Source organism: Protopterus annectens, chromosome 1.part2, assembly GCF_019279795.1.
Source record: "Protopterus annectens isolate FY-2018-M chromosome 1.part2, PAN1.0, whole genome shotgun sequence".
NCBI lineage: Eukaryota > Metazoa > Chordata > Ceratodontiformes > Protopteridae > Protopterus > Protopterus annectens.
Window position 1 is genome coordinate 212,519,917 of NC_056727.1, and position 19,266 is coordinate 212,539,182.

Genomic DNA, 19,266 nt, shown 5'->3' on the forward strand with positions numbered 1-19,266 from the left:
AGACTCTGCAAAGATACAAAAGTCATCTAAATAGGGAATATGTCAATGCCATGCAGTCTGCAATGAGCTATCATTGGAGCAAGACACTTTGTGAAATCTCTTGGGACCTGCAGATAACCCAAAGGGAAATGAAGATTGATAATGTGACAGAAACATGGAAAAATCTGAGAAACTTCTAAATACTATGGCAATGAGAATATGAAAAAAATCCTTTAAGTCTAGAGTTACCAAAATGCTCACATGAGGAACAAAAGGTAACAGACTTTGTACAGTTAACATTTTGAACTTTCTGACACTTTTACAAACAAGTTAAGAAAGGAAAAGTTGAGAACTGGTTTCCAGGAAGCATCCTTCTTTGGCACCAGAAACATTACTAAATAAAAACCTTTCACTATGGGTTCTAAAGGTACAGGGTCTACGGCCACCACAGAGCCAAGCATGTGTCTTAGAGAGACCAGCAGAAATATCTGCCTGGTTTGTCAGTTGATGAATACCTTGAAAAGGAGGGTTTCCCCACTGCCATCTGTAACTCTCCCAAACTACTCTCAAACCCATTTGTCTAAAACAATCTGATGACAAAGGGGAAAACTGAGAACCTGCCTCTAGGACATACATGAGGATGTGACAAGGGGGGAGGGAGATTATCCCTTTTCCAGGCATAGCTGTTTCCTGTTTAGGACAATTATGGTTAGAAAGTTCCCGTCATAATTAGGAACATGAAACAGAAGGAGTTGCCTTGCATACTAGGTAGTCTTTGCCTTTTCCTCAAATCTTTATAAAGCTCCTTAAGTAGTGGGTTCGAATAGAAGATCATTATTCCATTGAGTATTTATGATCTAGCTTATTACATTTTCTAGCAAAGGATGGTCCTCATCTAAGCATGTCTGTCACACATCTTGCAGCTATAGCTACTGGCCTGCATAATTTGTTGTCAGAGTCACAGTCACATTTTGTTGGCTGCTTGGCAACCTGTAAAGATAGATCATATGGGTCCAGCATCTTAGTTCAGATCCTTGTCTTGAAATCTATTCTGTCTTAGCTCTCTGTACCCAGCATGTGGAACTGGCAGTTTAAGACTCTGAAGGAAATAATGTCAAAGGTGCATGATTCCCCAGCCCCTCCAAGTCTGTCAAGGGCCCTACTCTTTTGAAGGGGACCTAGATTCCTTGCTAGGATATAAAGAAACCACTACTAGATCAGCCAAGGGGTTCCTACAAAGGTACATATGAGAAACCTTAACTCAGTAGAAATGGTCAGGCTTCCTAAAAATGCAGGGGGGGGGGGGGGGAGTCAGGCTGCACGAATACACTTTTGGAATACATCTTCCATGGCTTCCATTACTGGAGAAAAGCTAGAGGCCTGGGGCTCATGGCAAGCCCATATGAGCTCTCTATATTTGCTACTATTCAGAAACCTCCTCCATTCTATGAAGTTAATCTCCACAGTAAAACTCCTCTGGTGGGGAGGCAGAAGACAGGGTGTCTTTGGGATAAAGAGTTGTAAGCTTCAGCAGATGAGATCTGGTCCAAAATTTGTCATTTTATCAGCTTTTGAGCTATGGTAATCAGAGTCCTCTTGTAGAGGTCCACCACTTTATTTTTTGAAAGAGCCCCAAGTCACCTCATTACTGGCTTTGTAGTTTTCTAAAATAGGAAAGACACCTGCCACTTGGATCTGGGAATTGGCAGAACCATGGGAAGTTGAATGGGAAGCAACACCCTGGGTCACTGATGCAGAGAGATTGAGCTATTACTACAAGCCAGGTGACCAGAGTATGATTAATGACTCCAGCAATAAAGGAGCTAGGTAGGGAAGGAGAGAAATGATAGTGCATAAATCACTTCCCTCTCCCCGGAGGGAGAGGCATACATGGAAGTGCAATTTCTCTAGTGGAGACCAAGGAACCACTTCTTGTGCTTGGGGGAAAGAAGTGTGTTGCTGGCACCTTCTTTGCAGAAGTGAGAGACAACCAGCACAGACAACCCATTGTACATCCTGCTTCAGTTGTGCAAGCCAATGAAATAGAGTAGGGCTAAGCAGAAAACCCTTGAACCACCCCAGTGGCTGTCTAACTGGCATATTTTCTGAGCCAACTCTCATTCTGATAATAAGGAACAGCTGGGCCAACTTACCAAGAAGGGGGCTAATGGCTGACAGGCAAAAGGGAGAAATGGATGTGCAAAAGACAGGTGGAATGGGAAGAGGCACTGCCCAACATAGGCACAGCAGGCTAGCAGGCAACAGTTTGTGCTTTGTAACTACTGCTTTGGCAGCAGCTGCCCTTGAGGACTCCAGCCATGAGTGGGAGACCAAATACTCAATGTGGTCACCGGAAACCACCTTTTATATTTATATTCCGGGAACCTGCATTCACCCTCTGAAATCACAATCCAAGCTTCCACAGCCAAATAGCCTTCAATCTCAGAAAGTGCGTCAGATATGTCAGATTGGCAGGACACTTGAAAACCTGACTATTTGCTTACAAGGCACTTGCACCAGAGGCTTCAGCTGAAATCAACTCCATGGGTGGGAACTGTAAAAGTACCTTTCCACACACAGGTCCACTGGACACATGGGAACAGAAGAAATCCAAAATGTCCTTCTCAATGGACAAACCTCGCCTGCACTAGAAGTCTCAGAGACTGTGCAAGACTGGCTTCACCATTCACCGAAGATGATCCCCTCAAGCACAGCCTAACACATGGGATAACCTTCTTCGGAGATGGTGTTCAGCCAGCGGGGAAAGGAAGCACATCATTTGCAGACTGGGAGGAACAAGTGTGCCCCCAAGCATCCCATGAACACTGTCCTTGTTTTTATAAGGGAAAGAAAGGCTATAGACTATCATCATCCAGGCCTTAAGAGATGTTCTGATCAAAAGTAGCAAGTAATCCATCCTTCCCATCTCTCCCCCACAGACCTTGGAAGCAATCATGACAGGGGATTGCACTGCCAGCTAAAACCTACAGCCCAAGGAGGAACTGTTGGGGCAAACATGGGGAGTTGGCATAATGGTTAAGGTGTTTACCTTATAAAGACGATGTGCAGGGTTTGATTCTCACTTGGGGTAATTGGCTAGGCTTAAAATGGTCCACAAAGGCAGTTAGCCTAGTACTAGACTATGAAGTCAAACTATGCAGTCCAAATCCACTGGAAACCCCAGCAAATATGCCAAGTTTCCCTGCCTCAACTTCACTGAACTTTGAAACTTTTGGTTAATCTACTTTAAAGACTGCCAGTTTTAAGCACACCTTTGTATTAACTTCCTTTGTTCCAGGAGGCAGTGCAACTCTTGTAAGGCCCTTCTTCAGCTCTACACCAGCACTTTCTCCTAGATGGCTGATGTTTCACTCTGTCCTGAAGCTTCACTCCCCACCCTCCCTCCATTCCTGCCCAGCAATCATATCACTGCATTTATATTTTACAACTAAACCCTCTTCCCATTATTCTCAGTCTCGACGACTCCTCCCACTGGCAGCTAACTTGTCAATTCTCAGTTCACCGATGATCATCTTATTTGCAATCATACACTCAGACTCACTCCTCCTAGTCTATGTATCTATTCGCCACTCTTCCTAATTTTTAAAAGCCAACATTACCACTGAATCACTTTATAGTTTATTTGGACATATCACTACTCATCTATATCAAATTATCTAATTTTCACTGAAACACTACATTCCACCTTACTCACAACACTACCCATTTTATTAGAAGCACAGACCACTACCCTAGCACGTCACAATTTGTATCTAAAATCTTATTGACTGCTTGGCATAGTCACTTTAATTACCTTCATCATACTCACTGCGCCTCCTTTTCTAGTTTCCACTTTCTTACTCTAGATTACTTGGCATAGCTTCTCTCTTGCTCTACAACACTATCCTGTTGTCACCCTTTTGCCTATGTGGCAGGTAGGATGTTTCTCTCACCCTCCCAGCCTAGGTGGCAGATGGACTACTTTCTCTCATGTTTCTCCTTTGATACCTTAGCTCTATCAGCCTTGGTGGCAGACAGAGATATAGAGGGGGAAGTAAAAGGAAGATGGCCTTTTTTTCTCATCTTAACAATCCCATCCCCCCTCCCCAAAGTACAAGTGTCAAACAGGTGATATCCTTCCATTTGATATAGGTGAGAAATGGTATTAAGACCATACCGCCTATGATCCTACTAATCCTGAGACATCCAATTACCTCAGACCTTAGACCTGAGTCTACTCCAATATATTTCTTCACACCTTTATAAATATCCTAACCAGCTTTCTCATACAGCCCTCTTCATCACAGTATTCGCTCTTCTTCTGTTTGCAATATCCTAAAAGAGTTACGTTCACCCTCAGGGTACTACTTGCATCCTTAATACTTGTCCCTGTTTAAAGGTATTAGCTCTATCTTACAGATCACTGCTCCACAAACACCATCATTAAAGCTAATATTCTCGCTCTTCCAGCATTTGTAACATACCAACAAAAAAAAAAAACATTTTCACTTTCCGTACTACAGCCAACTACTCACCTATGTATCTAGAAAACAGTTCCTAATACGGACTCTTATCTTTCTCTCTTCAGCATACCAAATTCTGTATTTTTAGAAAATTTCACAATTGGATACTCATGGTATCTATTCTAACCCTTGGCCCTGCACTTTCAACAAAACAGTTTTAGAAATGCTTTCAGTACTGGTACAGCACTAGTCTACAACAAACTCTACATACAGTAATATCTATAACGGACATATTACTGCTGTAATCTTTGTAGACATGATGAGGGCGATTTAAAACTGAACCACAACTTGCGTCTCTTTAAGCTAGAAAAGTAACTTTAGACAAAATACTACCACACTGTTTGAAATTTATTTTTGAAATAGGACTTTTTCAGTCCACTGTAATAACACAGCTTTCCACCCCTGGCACATTGAATACAGGAGTCTCTCAAGGCTCAGTTTTAGGATGTTACTATTTTCTTTATTTATTAATGACTTACAGGAGTCCTCCCCCACTTGAATCATCATATACTCAATATATTTTCCTTCTACATGTAAATCAATGCCTAGCAAGTCTGCAAACTTAGCTCCAGCAGACAGTCACCAATCTATACATCTGGGCTTCTGCTACCAAACCCCTAATTACTCATAATAAAAGTAACATCACACTATTCTCCTCCACTCACAAACCCCCACCAGGTACCAGTTATTTATATCATTGACAATAAAAACATTCTTCTTCTTTTTGTTTCAGTGTTTAAGTATTTGGGCCTCACCGTTGATCGCTGTTGCACCATCTCTGCACACACCGACATCACTACTAAAGTTCCTTCTCAGCTTAAAAATCATGTTCAAAATTTCAAAACAGAATGCTATGGAGAAAGTCATTAGTGTGCAGTGGCTACTTAGGTCTTGCTTTCAAAAAATAAAAAAAAAAAAATAAATAAAGTAAACTTATGTGAAAATAAAGACTCTTGTCATTTGGATATGTTCATGATTATTGCCATTTCAGGCTCTCATCTGTGAAGGCAAAGTGTAGATATTGTTTGGGATGCAGAAGTCTGGGTATTTGCTTCGGCATCCAATTGTAGCTCTTGCAATAAAACAGTGGAGTCCAACAGAAGTAAAATGCTATGTCACAGATAGCATAGTCAAGTAAAATCTTACCATAACCATAGATATCCTTCTCTTCACTGTTGCAGTATTCTTCACAACAGGGATGTCCTACAAGGATAACCCAATGTCCGGCCAGTATAGCAAAGCCTTTAGATCTTGCATGTGCTGTATGTCACACGTACGCTCCCCGTACAGGACACAGGGCATAAAGGTGATGTACGGACGTAGTTACCAAGAACTGAATTGACCCAGCAGAGAAAACCTCCATAGGACAAAAGAGGTTACATACATCCTGAAGGAAAAAATGCAGATGGAAAATGGAGACTCTCAGCCAAGAGGGGAACCAAAACAAAGCCCCAAAGAAAAAAGGGGGTTGGAGGGAGGAAGCACATAGTGCAACAGTGAAGAGAAGAGCATCTACTGTTATGGTAGGATTTCCCACAACTGTACTATGTCCTTTTATATCACTGTTGCAGTAGTCTTCACAGAAGACACAATACAAAAGCTCAAGAAAAGGACTGGGAAGTGGAAAGCTGGGAAAGGCCCTCAACAAACCCATGCAAAATGGCTCTAGCAAAACCTGTTCTGGTCCTAGAAACAGTATCAAACTTATAATGCTTAGTAAAGGTATGCACTGAAGACCAAGTATCAGCTTCAAGGTTGGACTTGGTGTCCAACTCCTTGAAGAAAGCACCAGAAGAGGCAACAGCCCTAGTGGAGTGAGGTCTAACAGAAGCAGACACTTGCCATGAAAGGAACAACAAAAGGAAATGGCTATAAAAATCCAGAAGGAGATGGTTTGCTTAGAAACAGACAAACCCATGTCCTACAGTGAAATGAAACAAAATGCTGGACAGATTTATGAATGGCCTTAGTTTTATCCAAATAATTTCTGAGCTTCTGTGTTAATTGAAGGTATGTAGGACCCTCTCACTAGCACAATGAGATGGAAATCAGAAGGGAGTTGTACTGCCTGATTCAAAGACAACTCATTAACAACCTAAGGGCATAAAAGGAGGATTAGTATGAAGAGATACCCTGTCCCTGTGAGAGAAAAAAAGGAGGGATGGCCATAAGAGCCTGAAGCTCACAAACCCTCCAAGCAGAAGTAAGAGCAAGCAATAAGACGGTCTTCCAGGTACAATGCTGCAGAGAAGCTGAACCTACAGGCTCAAAAGGAGCCTAGGTCAGTTTTTCTAAAACAAAACTAAAGTCTCAAGGAGGAGGAATAGGCCTCCTTGGGTGCCTAAAATGCAGGATGCCTTTAAGAAACTGTTTGACCTCAAAGTGAGAAGCCAAGGAAGGATTTACAGGTAGACAAGCAGAAATAGCTGACAAATGGGTCTTAACAGAAGACTAGGTCAAGCCAGACTGGAGCAACTCACACAAATAGGAGAGAACCAAAAGGACCCCCCCCCACTGAAAAAGGATCCGGATTACGAGCATGGCACCAGAAAGAAAATCTTTTCCATTTGGACATGTAAGGCTTTCTGGTTGCAGGATTTCTTGCCAACTGAAAAACCCTAAGCACATCCTCAGAAAAGAAGTGCCTAAAAGGGATCAAAACCCTATTCTGCACAGTGTCAATTGAAGAGTGAAGAAGTAAGGGTGGATGAGTGACTACCCTTTGTCCTGTGGGATGAGGTCTAACCAGTGACATAACCTGTGAATATTACCCCTGGCCAAATGCATTAAGATTGGGAACCAGTGTTGTCCTGGTCAAAAGGGAGTCACTAGCAAGATGTTTGGGAAATCCAGCTGATTCTCCTGCACTGCAGGACTCTTGGGAAATAGTGGAAGGGGAGGGAAAGCATAGAGAAACACCCCCCTTCCCAAGAAAAGAAAGGGTGTCTGTCTTCCATGACAGATAGCATGACACTCTGGAACAGAAAACGGAGCTACTTGTTCAGAGGACAGGCAAAAAGATCTGCCTCAGGAATACCCTACTGATGAACTATGTCTAGAAACAGGTCTCTGTGAAGCATCCATTAGTGAGCCTGTGGTTTGGACTTCCTCAGAGTCTGCCCCTAGATTGTACTTGGTAGGAATATACACTGCTTGAAGAGTTAATGATAACTGAGAGTCAGATCCCAGGTTTGAAGAGCCAGCCTGCAGAGAAGGTTAAGCCTTTGTGCCCCCTCTTCCCCCGTTTGATGACATACCACATCACTGTGGTGCAGTCTGTGTAAACCGTCAGAAGGCCTGGACAGAGTATGGGGTGAAAAGCCTGAAGGAGCAGAATCAGAACTCTCATTTATTTGATGTTGATATGGTCTCATTTCTAATTAGGGGCCAGAGATTTTGAACTTTTAGGTGACCACAGAAAGAGCCTAATCACGTCTGAGGTGTCGGCAAACCGTTCTTGGGAAGAAACCAGAGGCTGAAATGGCAGGCCTTGGTTGAGAGTAAGTTGCTAAATCCACCATTAGAATTCACACTTTAGATATGGAAGAGGCGGCACTCTGAAATCCAGAAGGTGGCAATGCTGAAGCTTAACTGACTTGAGATACCACTGAAGCTTCCGCATGTGCAGTCTGGCAAGAGGGAGCATTAGCATAGACAAGAAGCCATGAATTCCAGGGCTCGAAGAAACTCTCTGCCTGGAATAGCAGGCTCAGAAAGAAGACCGGGAAAAAACTGTCAAGGACAGAAGTTTAGGAGGTGGAACAGAGGCCAACACTGGCAATGTCTGAATCCTGCAGCCCAGATGTACATGATCCTGAATCAAGTCAGGAAAGATGTTTGGACGTTGATAGTGAACCCCAGACTCTGAAGGAGAGACATGGGATGGGATGGACTCTAGGTTATCAAAACAGAAGAAGACCACATGCAAAGGGAAAAAGACCCCAACTTGGCACTTATTTGATTGGTAGGCATTCATCACAGCAAAAGGGTGTTCAGATTTGCAGCAAAAAAGTTCTGGGTAACTGCGTTTGTACATCATCTTTATGCCCTGTCCTGTATGGGGGATCATACGTGTGACATACAAGATACAAAGGCTTATACTGGCCAGAAATTGGGCTATCCTTGACAGGCAATCCCCTATTGTGAACAATACTGCAACAATGACATAAAAGAATACCAAGCGCACAAACAGAAATTTTTATTTTATTTTATTTAACATTTGTTGACCGGGAATGTCTGACTAGGTTCCATAGAGCCTGTTTTCAGCGGAGGCCCGGGGAGAAATGCTCCAGATGCACGTCTTTGGAATGTGGGAGGAAACCGGAGTACCCGGAAGAAACCCACGCAAACACAGGGAGAACATGCAAACTCCACACAGAAGGCACCCCAGCCGAGAATCGAACCAGAGAACCTCTTGCTGTGAGGTGACAATGTTAACCACTGCACCACTGTGCCGCCCTTTTATATATATATATATATATATATATATATATATATATAAATATTTAATGAATATGCACATCATTTATTAATTATTATTTTTGCCAGGGTGCTCACTTTGTGACTTTCACGCCCGTAAGTTTTGTGTTGCATTCATGTTAAACTACTTTTTTTCCCCCCATTTTTACTTGACTTTTGGGGGGGGCAGTATGGATTCGGAGTCTGACAAACAGTGAAGCAGAATGGCTTCCAATTTTGTTAAGCAAATCAGAGTTTTGAACTTGATCTTTAAACTTTGCTAAAGAATGCCCCACCTTTTCTCAATGACAGCTTCAATGGCCTTAGCTAAAACATATTTCTACCTAAACTAGATTACAGACTATCTCTTCTGACATTTTTATTCAGCCTACAGTACATAAAGTACAGCTGTGTGCACTTGCCATAAATGTAGATGTTCGAGTGTATTCACTGTTGCAGTCATCACATTTGGGTTATCTGCCTGCAGGTAGCCCTCAGCTGCCCTGAATACTAGAGTCTTCGGATTCCTGCGTCAGATACTGTCTCTTCTTCCATGACGTCAGGTTGTCAGGTGTATAAAACATGCAGCCGACGCCATTACATCAGTTTTTCTTGCCCCAGATGTCAGGTGCCCCCACAATGGGAAGCAATTATATGTTATGGTACACCTCCATCAAAAAGCAAATACACCAGAAAACTTAAATATACCAAACAAGAATGAAAGGTAGAGCCAAGAGAAGTCAGGGGGCTGGAGGGAGGGGTAACCAGGACTGCAACAGTGAATACACTCGAACATCTACATTTAGGGTAAATGTACACAACTGTACTATGTTCATGTTTCACTGTGGCAGTCATCACATTTGGCTTGATTCCTAAAGCTAAGGAAGGGAGGAGGAAGTTAGAGCGCATTAGGGCCAGCTATTAAGCCCTGCAAGACTGCAGTGGCAAAACCAGCTCTGGATTTAGAAAAAATAGGCATGTGGTAATGTTTGGTAAAGGTATGTACAGAGCTCCAGGTAGCAGCTTCTAGGATGTCCCTTGTAGGGACTCTTCTGAGAAAGGCTGCAGAGGCAGATACAGCCTTAGTGGAATGTGATCTTATCCCCTGTGGGGTAGGTTTTCCATGGTGCTTGTAGCAGAAATGAATGCAATGGGCTATCCATTTGGAAATGGCTTGCTTTAAGATGACCTTCCCCTCTATCCCTGCAGCAAAGCCAACTAGCAGCTGTTCAGATTTTCTGAGAGGCTTAGTCCTGTCCAAATAAAATCTAAGTTGTCTGTGCATGTCCAGAGAGTGCAGTATTTGTTCTCCTTTGTTTTGTGGATTAGGGAAAAAGTAGGCAAATGAACGGACTGATTTAGGGCCACACTACACACCACCTTGGGCATAAAGGAAGGATTGTTCCTGAGAGAAACCCTGTCTGCATGGAAGATAATGAAAGGTTCCACTGCCATGAGGGCCTATAATTCAGACACTCTATTTGCTGAAGTGATGGCTAGAAGGAAGGCTGTTTTCCAAGAAAGGAATTTCAACTCTGCTGTTGCAGCTGGCTCAAAGGGGAGGGGGTGATCTTTTCCAATACAAAGTTAAGGTCCCAGGCTGGAGTGGGGGCTCTCCTGGGAGGTCTTAAATTTTTGGCCCCTCTAAGGAATTGTTTTAGCAGGGGGTGAGAGAAGAGGGGTGGCTCAGTATTATAATGTGCTTAAATGGCATAGGCATGAATTTTAATTGACGAGAAGGACATGCCCTTGTAGAGCACTTCTGTTATGTACTGAAGAATATGAGGTATGCTGGGCTCCGTTGTGCCCATCCCCTGAGTCTGGCTCCAGGAACAGTATCTTTTCCACTTTTCAGCATAGGATTTTCTAGTACTAGGCCTCCTAGCCTCCAGGATTACTTTCAACACCTGCTTACTGAGGGATGCTATTGGAGAGCTCAAAGAATTAGCCAGTCTGCAAGGTTCAGGGTTTGAAGCTGTGGGTACAGAATCTGGCCCGCCTGCTGGGACAGCAGAGAAGGGGTCTGAGGCAGGTGCCATGGTTCCAGCAGTGTCATACTGCGCAATAGGGGGTTTACCAGTGCTGGCGTGGCCAGTCTGGTACAATCAGTATTGTCCTTGGCTTGTCCTGTTTGATCTTTAGTAGAACCTTCGAGAGGAGAGGCAGAGGGGGAAAGGCATAAACCGAGAGGCTTTCCCAGCTTGACCGTGGGGAGTCCTTGTGCAGAATTTATCCAATTGGTAGTTCTGAGGGGAGGCAAACAGATCTACCTCTGGAGTCCCCCATTCGTTCCTCAAGAGGTTGAATATTTTTGGTTCTAGTTTCCATTTGTGTCCATGAGATTACTGCTTAAGTCGTCTGCCAGTGAATTTAGTTTGCCTGGCAGGAATTGAGTTTGTAGGTGAACCTGGAAGCTCAAGGTATGTGTCCCACAGAGCCATAGCTAGTCTGCAGAGAGGGTATGAGTGGGTTCCCCCCTGCTTGTTTATGTACCACATAACTGTGGTGTTGTCTGTCTTTACCAATAGTTGTCCTGGAAGAATGCGGTCTTTGAAGGCTGTCAGGGAATTCGGTACAGTTAACATTTTTTTTGATTGATATGCAGGTGCGTCTGTCTCGGGTTCCATTTGCCCTGAATGCACTGCCCTGTCAAGTGAGCCACACATGCATAGTCTGATGTGTCTGTTGTTAGGGTTTGGGTGGCAGGGGGTAGAGTGAAAGGGAGCCCCCCCCCTGTTGTGGTTGCAGGCCTCTGCCCACCAAAGGAACTCTGTCTTTATACAAGGAATGATAGGAATCATTGATTCCAGGTCCTGAGAATATTGACAACATAGACGTTTTAGATACCATTGTAGTCTCCTCATATGCAATCTTGCATATGGAATTAGTAGAATGCAAGAGACCATGAACCCCAGGGCTTGCAGAATTTTCCTTTCAGATAGCTGGGGTTTTGTGGCCAATAGTTTGAAGTAGGCTGTCAAATAAATTTGTTTCTCTGGATTGAGGAACGCCATCTGGGAAGTTGTGTTCAAGCTTGCTCCCAGGAATACAATCTGTTGGCAGGGTACTAAGTGAGATTTCTTTTCGTTTATGGTGTACCCCAGTGAGGTTAGAAGTTTATTTACGAATGCCAGATGTTGTAATAGCAAGTCCTGGCTTTCTGCCTGAATCAAACAATCGTCCAAGTTTGGGTATATTTGAATATTTCTCTGCCTGTAAAATGCAATGGCTGGAGCTAGACACCCTGGGCGCAGTAGATAAGCCAAAGAGAAGTGGAGAGAACTGATAGTGCATGGAGCCTGCCCTGAAGTGCAGGTATTTCCTGCAAGATTCCCTTATTGGAATGTGCAGGTAAATTTCCTTTAAGTCTAAGGTTGCCAGCCAGGCATCTTTGCCTAGCATACGAAGAAGCTGTTGAAGTGTTGGCACTTTGAATTTTGGGATTACCAGAAAGGTGCTTAGAATAGAGAGGTCCAGGATAGGACGCCAGGAGCTGTCTTTTCTGCGTACCAGAAAAAGTCTTGAATAAAAACCTTGTCCCCTTTGTTCTGCTGGAACAGGCTGAATAGCCCTGATACCTAGAAGAGAGAGAACCTGCTGTTGGGCCTCCGCCCACTGATTTGGGGGTAGGTCTGGCCAACCGTTTGGGTTTGGTAGAGTGTGGAAGTGGAATCTGTATCCTTGGGAAACCATGTTCAAAACCCATTTGTCCTGGGTAATGAGTTCCCAGGTTTTTGCATGCAGGGCGAGCTTTCCTCCTAAGGGAGCAGGCAGTTGAGCAGGGCTTGGAAGGGTTCAGGTTAAGTCATTGTGCCATTTTTCTGTAGGGGGTGGCTTACTACTCCCTGCTTTGGAAGTGGGCGCCCCCCCCCCACACTGCTTAGGCCTGTGCGCATCCTGAGACTGCAACCTAGGTGGTCTGCTGTTCCTGGGTTTGGACTGAGAAGGCCTGGAAGAGACTGGAAAGGACCAATTCTTAGAAGGCCAATGCCTACTAAATCTGGGAGGCTGTACTTGTAGGAAATCTTTATCAGTTTGCATAGATTTCACTTTTTCCTCCATCTTTTTGAGGATGACTTCTGCTTTGTTGCCAAAAAGGTGGTATTGGTTTAAGGGAGCATCCAGTAATTTAGCTTTAACATGAATCTAGCAAGTTTTGCTTCTTAAGCCAAGCATGCCTTCTAAGTACAGATCCAGTGACAGCAGCCCTGCAATATGCTTCTAAAACATCAAAACCACATTGCAAAGTATGTTTACCAACTTTTTCTGCAGAATGCACTAAATCCTGTAATTCTGTGTGTTCAGCACAGTCAGTAATCAACATCATTTTCTGTTTAAGTAGTCCCATAATATGCTGTTGATACTTTAACATATGAAACTGGCAATTTAAAGTCCTAATGGCCAAAGTAGCAGAAGTGTATACCTTCGTACCCCATCTGTCTAAGGCTCTAGAATCTCTATCAGAAAGGGTAGGATTTTTGGCAGCAGTAGCCTTAATGCCTTTTGGTCCTTGGGAAATGGTCTCTGGATCTTTAGTAGGATTCTTGAAGAGGAACAGGTACTCTGGAATACCCGTCAGGTTTTCTGGGAGCTGGAGGTAAAGTGTCTGGGGGAAAGGCTAAATTCCAAGAAAGCATCATCTACAATGTCCAGAACAGGAGGGAAAGCTAAAAGGCCTGTGTTAAGGAAGGAGTAAGAATTCCCTAAGCCTCTTTTGGGAGTCAGAGTAATCCTGGCTTTCCCAGCAGAAATGCTCCCTAAGAGTGTGCAAGGTTTCACCAAAAGAAAAATCCTCTGGAGGGGAAGCGGAGGGAATGGAATCCTCTGCTTCAGAATCCTCATAGGTAGATAAGGGCAAATCCTGGTAATCAGAAGGAACAGAAATACCAGACTCCTGATCAGAAGAATAAGAAGAAAATCGGTTCTAGGTCTCTTAGAGGGGGAAGGCTGGCTTCCCCTAATTAAGGTAATAAGGTCTTCAGCCATTCTAAGCATTTGTTTTTTAGGCATATGGGCCTGAGCATGCGATTTGGATGTCAGTTTTCTAGGCGTGGTGCGAGTTTTAGGTCTGGATGAAGACAATGGCATCAGTTTAAAATGCAAGTCTGTAGGCCTGAATACACCCTCAGAAGCCGGTGCCTGCACAGTGGCTCCGGACCCATCCAAGGTACTAGGCTGCATAGTCGAAGAAGCATCTAGCAGCATACTGGACTCTGAATGGGTCTCAATACAGGCCTGCAAATCTGAAGTAGTGGGCATCAGGGGCTGCAAAAGCAGTGAGTACAGACGGAGTGGCGACTAGCTTAACGGAGCCATTTTCGGCAGTTTTGGACCTATACGGTCTGTCTCTGCCTTTACCTAACGCTTTTTTCAGAAGATCGGTAGTCAGATGGCTTAACGAAGCCATTTCAGAGTACCGAGACAGTGTATGAAAATAATTTGCTGCAAAGATAGCCCAACGACAAATAGTTTGGGGATTGAATAAGGCACAAAACCGACAGTGAGGGACGTTGTGGTCTGGGCCTAAACAGGGGATGCAGTATGAATGAAAATCTCTATGAGGTATTTGCCTTCCACAGGTAAGACAATTGTTAACTTTTACTGACATTGGTTGGAGCAAGAAAAAGGATCCCCAATGGGGTACTTATCTTGTTTGAAGACTTCAGATCGGAAACTCGAAAATGAAAATTTCAGGAGTTGGCCGACTGGCACTTGCAAACTGCTTCTGCTTCGGGCACCACATGGCAAGAGAGACTGATGTAATGGCATCAGCTGCATGTTTTATACCCCTGACGACCTGACGTCATGGAAGAAGAGAGAGCATCCGACGCAGGAATCAGAAGACTGGTATTCAGGCCGGCTAAGGGCTACGTGCAGGCACATAATCCAAATGTGATGACTGCAACAGTGAAACACGAAGAACATCTACAGGAAATAACATTTGCGCTGCTTGCTGACTCCCACAATCACCGTTGCCTTATTTTGCAAAGGTTGAAGTGGCTCCCTGTTACTGAAAGGAAAATTACTTACTATGCATATATTTACAAAGTATATAAAGTTCTAAACAAGGGCTACTGCCTGCTTCTAAAAAAAGGTTACTCCCCTTTAGACAGCAGATATACTCCCTACAAAACTCCCAGGATAACACAGCCTCCCTTAAAAACACATGGAGTTTGTTTACATATACAATATACACATGTGTATAATATATACAGAGATATATATTATTTTTCACCTTGTTGCCTGCGTTGTGGCTGAAAAAGAGTCTTCAGACCAGCTCATTTATCTGGCCATCTATTACACAGCAAATAAATAAGGGAAGGGTGAGGGGAATCTCTCCCTCTGGTTATAATAGGGGCTGCCAGTAATTTCCCCTGACCAATAACAGTGACAGTCTATACCTACTCCCAGTAAGACTCTGTAGAGCAGTGTCATGTATATTCAGTATGGGGCCCACTAAGAAGCCCAGTCTATAGCTAAACCCCATGAGAAAGCTTTCTTCAGAACCCAGGAGGGCTGTCCTTATACATCCACCATCTAGCCTAGGAGAATAATGGCACAGAGCACAGTCTGTTCTGCACCTACAGTGCTTAAAGGAAATATGGACAAAGTTAAAGCCATAAGCCTAAAAAATGGCAAAACAGTACTCCTTCCTACTCAACATGCCCCTCCCTTTTGGGCCACCCTACCTATCAGTTGTAGAAGCAATAGGTGTGGGTTGAGGGAATGTGAAACTGCCCCCCCAACCAAAAAAAAAATGGTAAAAGGGTATCAGATCATCTGCAAGTGAGTATGTTTGTGGGGGTTTAGAAGCAGCAGATTGAGGCTGCCACCAAGCTTGTAGAATGACATCAAAGGACTGTACCATGGAATGGACAAACAAAGATGCTCATTAAGGAGACTCTCCAGGCCTGAAAAAGATAAGAAGCCAAGCATCACATTACATCTTTCTAGGAGGTACTGTCCCACATTGACCTACAGGAACTCTCAAATTCAGAAACTTTACCCAGCTCGCAAAGAAAAACTCTACATCAAAGTCCTTAAAAGAGTCAACCAAGGGAGGGAATTCTGTGTGCCAAATTCTAGAGGGAAGTCTGCAGAGTTTGGCTAAACAGAGTCTATATGCAATGGGGAGAAACTTGCACCAGACCAAGTGATGGTAGCCAACTAAAATCATTACAGAGAAAGTCCAGCACCCAAAACACCAGGGCCTGCCAACAACCACACACTTATCAAACCCATCAGATATGGGTTGAAAAAAGTGGTCTAACAACAAGAAATAATTTGAGCAAGTTTGGTTGAATGATGACTACATCATAACCAATTCTTGTCCCAGTTGTGTGGAATGAACTGGCAGAGTAGTGGGTGATGCTAGTGGTCAGCAAGAAATGTAAAAAACATAAAAATAAGCACTACAATCTAATCTATTACACAGCAGAATTAAGAGATTATGCTGCAAGGTTGAAAGATGCTTTAGAAATTTCAGTCTGTGTACCAGAATATCTCCTTTTTATTGAGAGGGCAGAAATAAATTATTCTTTGTTAGCTGATAACTACATCATAACCAATTCTTGTCCCAGTTGTGTGGAATGAACTGGCAGAGTAGTGGGAGATGCTAGTGGTCAGCAAGAAATGTAAAAAAACATAAAAATAAGCACTACAATCTAATCTATTACACAGCAGAATTAAGAGATTATGCTGCAAGGTTGAAAGATGCTTTAGAAATTTCAGTCTGTGTACCAGAATATCTCCTTTTTATTGAGAGGGCAGAAATAAATTATTCTTTGTTAGCTGATATTGTGCATGGTAAAGACGGTTTGCTATCTGATAATACTAACACCTTCAAAAATAAACTCAGCACTCCAACTCCTAAATTGGCATTAATATCATCATCAACACACAAGCAATTAATCATTTAGATATAAAAATCTGGATGCTTTAAGTCACTCTTACCTTGACCCTTTTAATGAAGATGCCAAATTTGACAAAGATGTCCTTCAACAATTCAGACCACTGGCTGAAGGTCATCATTCTCATCTGATCAGCAAGTCTAAAGATAACAGATTACAGGATTAACATCTTCAACACAAAGTTGTTTTTAAGTCAGTTTAATTACTTCAGTTTAAAATACAGCAGAACACAAATGTTTTTTCACAGTACTCACTTTTTAAAAGAAAGAATACCACAAATGCTAGAATACAACAGACATTTTTTTTAGCAACCAGCATAATTTTGCAAAATACAGTAAAAGGATTAACTTCCTTTCTAGCCTTTCAGCATGTATCTTAACTGACAGCATCTTTTTAAGATGATCCAAATGGCATTTCAGATCTGAGACTGGCCATATTCTACATTTCAGCCCACCGATCCTGCCTCCTCTACCCACAAATTTCAGCTCAACTAGGATTACCTCATATCAACACACACCAAGCCCACAACAAAGCAGGAAAAAAGAACCTCCCCAATTCAATCATCTCATAATTGGAGACTCCCCACAATGGTGGGGGCAGGAGGGAAGGAAGGTTGAACCAGATGGAAAGAGAAAACACAGCTCTGTTATTATGGTAAGTACATAACTTTCGTATCTGATGTTGCCTTTTCAGTCTGGATTCAACCTGTGGGACAGAGTCCTCAGTCACATAAAACACTAGGGAAGTCTTGCAAAAGGATATTGAGCAATACAGTAGAATCAAAAAATTCTCTAGACCTTGACCAAATGTACAATTTGCAATGGGACACGTGTGAAGTCCCACTCAAGTAGTGGCTGCACAAACATCATCCAAAGCATCTTTGGAGAGAAACTGTACAAGTGGCCATAGCTTTAGCAGAATGACTTGCCAGTTTATGATGCAAGGGCTTTCCTTATAAACTAGACCCAAAGGAAATACAAACAGACACTGGTATACATAACTGGGCTTTTGAAAAGGAGACAAATACCTGTTTAAGCTTTCCAAAATATTTGGTTCTGTCCAAATAAAACCTCAGTTGCCTATGAACATTAAGACGGTGCAATAAATACTCTCCTTTCTTGGAAAATTCAGGAAAGCATACTGGCAAGTGAATGCATCAATTCAAGTTGCTCTCCTTAGCCACCTCTGGAACTGTGCAGAGGGGCACCCTGTCTTTATGAAAAAACAAATACAGAGGCACAAAAAAGAGGGCCTGCGGTTCTGATACAAACCTGGTGAAAGTAACAGACACCAAGACAACTTCAAGTCAGCCATAGCAAAAGGCTCAAATGGAGGTGCAGTCAGAACCTGAAGCATGAAAGGCAAGACCCACAGTAGGACAGGATCCCAGAGTGGAGGACACAACAAAAAGGTTCCCTTTATAAATGCCTATGAAATTTTGAGAGCCACCAATGGCATATTATCCCTTCTAATGCAAAAACTGGAAACAGCTGCCAATCGTATCTTAACAGTAGAATAACTAGATCCAGAGTTAAACAAGTGTGCAAGCAAGCCCAGAATCACCTCCAAAGGGGCTGAAAAGAGTTAATCAAAAAAGTGAAACATTTCCACTTACTTGCCATATAACCTACGCAAAGATTTTTATTTGACAAAACAACATACTCCACTCTTCATGAAAGCTTGTGATTTCTGTCCATCAGGGAAGTTGGAGAAACCCACACGGTTAACTGGAGTGTCTGAAAATTGGGCAGATTCAGACCCACAAGGTGAGAAATCGGATCCAGAATGGGATCCAGGACCCAAGGAGGGTACCTCAGAGGAGATCAAGGAAAGGGGAAACTGCACCTGATGGAGGCAAGGGGGACAATGAAGATTACAGTTGCTCTGCAATGGGCTGCCATCTGAAGAAACTATCAATGGGTTGAAGGATATGCATATAGGAGACATGTGGGCCATGCATACAGAAGAGCATCTCTGGGTGACTGTCACTGAGGAGGGACTAAGGCATAACAGCTGCTGCACTTGGTACTGGATGAGAACATGAACCGGTTACAACATGGAGTGCCCCAGTGCCAAAAAATCAGACTGGCAGCTCTCAGAGTCAGGGATCACTCACGCGGAAAAGAATGTTCCTGCTCAGACTGTCTCTGCATGGCCATCAAATATCCAAAAAGCTTAAGAACAAGGGAAGCCAGAGGGTTTTGGTAAGAAAAGCAAGGATATGACCAGACAATGAAAGGTCATTACTCTGGAAATGGGAAATCTTGCAATATGAGAAATTGTGTCCAAGAGATAACCTATGATTTCTAGTGTCTGAACAGGGGACAGGCTGGACTTCTCATAGTTAACCATGCTCCACAAGGAACTGCATAGCTGGAGTAAGGTGTCCCTGGCTC

The 19,266-nt window shown here is 43.2% G+C and overlaps 1 protein-coding gene across 1 annotated transcript in view; it reads right to left on the reverse strand.

The window, feature by feature from the left end:
• VPS54 (VPS54 subunit of GARP complex) overlaps positions 1-19,266 on the reverse strand; it is a 1,876,392-nt gene that overhangs the window by 557,606 nt on the left and 1,299,520 nt on the right. The window contains exon 13 of the mRNA XM_044055553.1: positions 16,914-17,010. Within this exon, the coding sequence (XP_043911488.1) occupies positions 16,914-17,010 (97 nt within the window). The remainder of the gene's footprint in view (positions 1-16,913; positions 17,011-19,266) is intronic.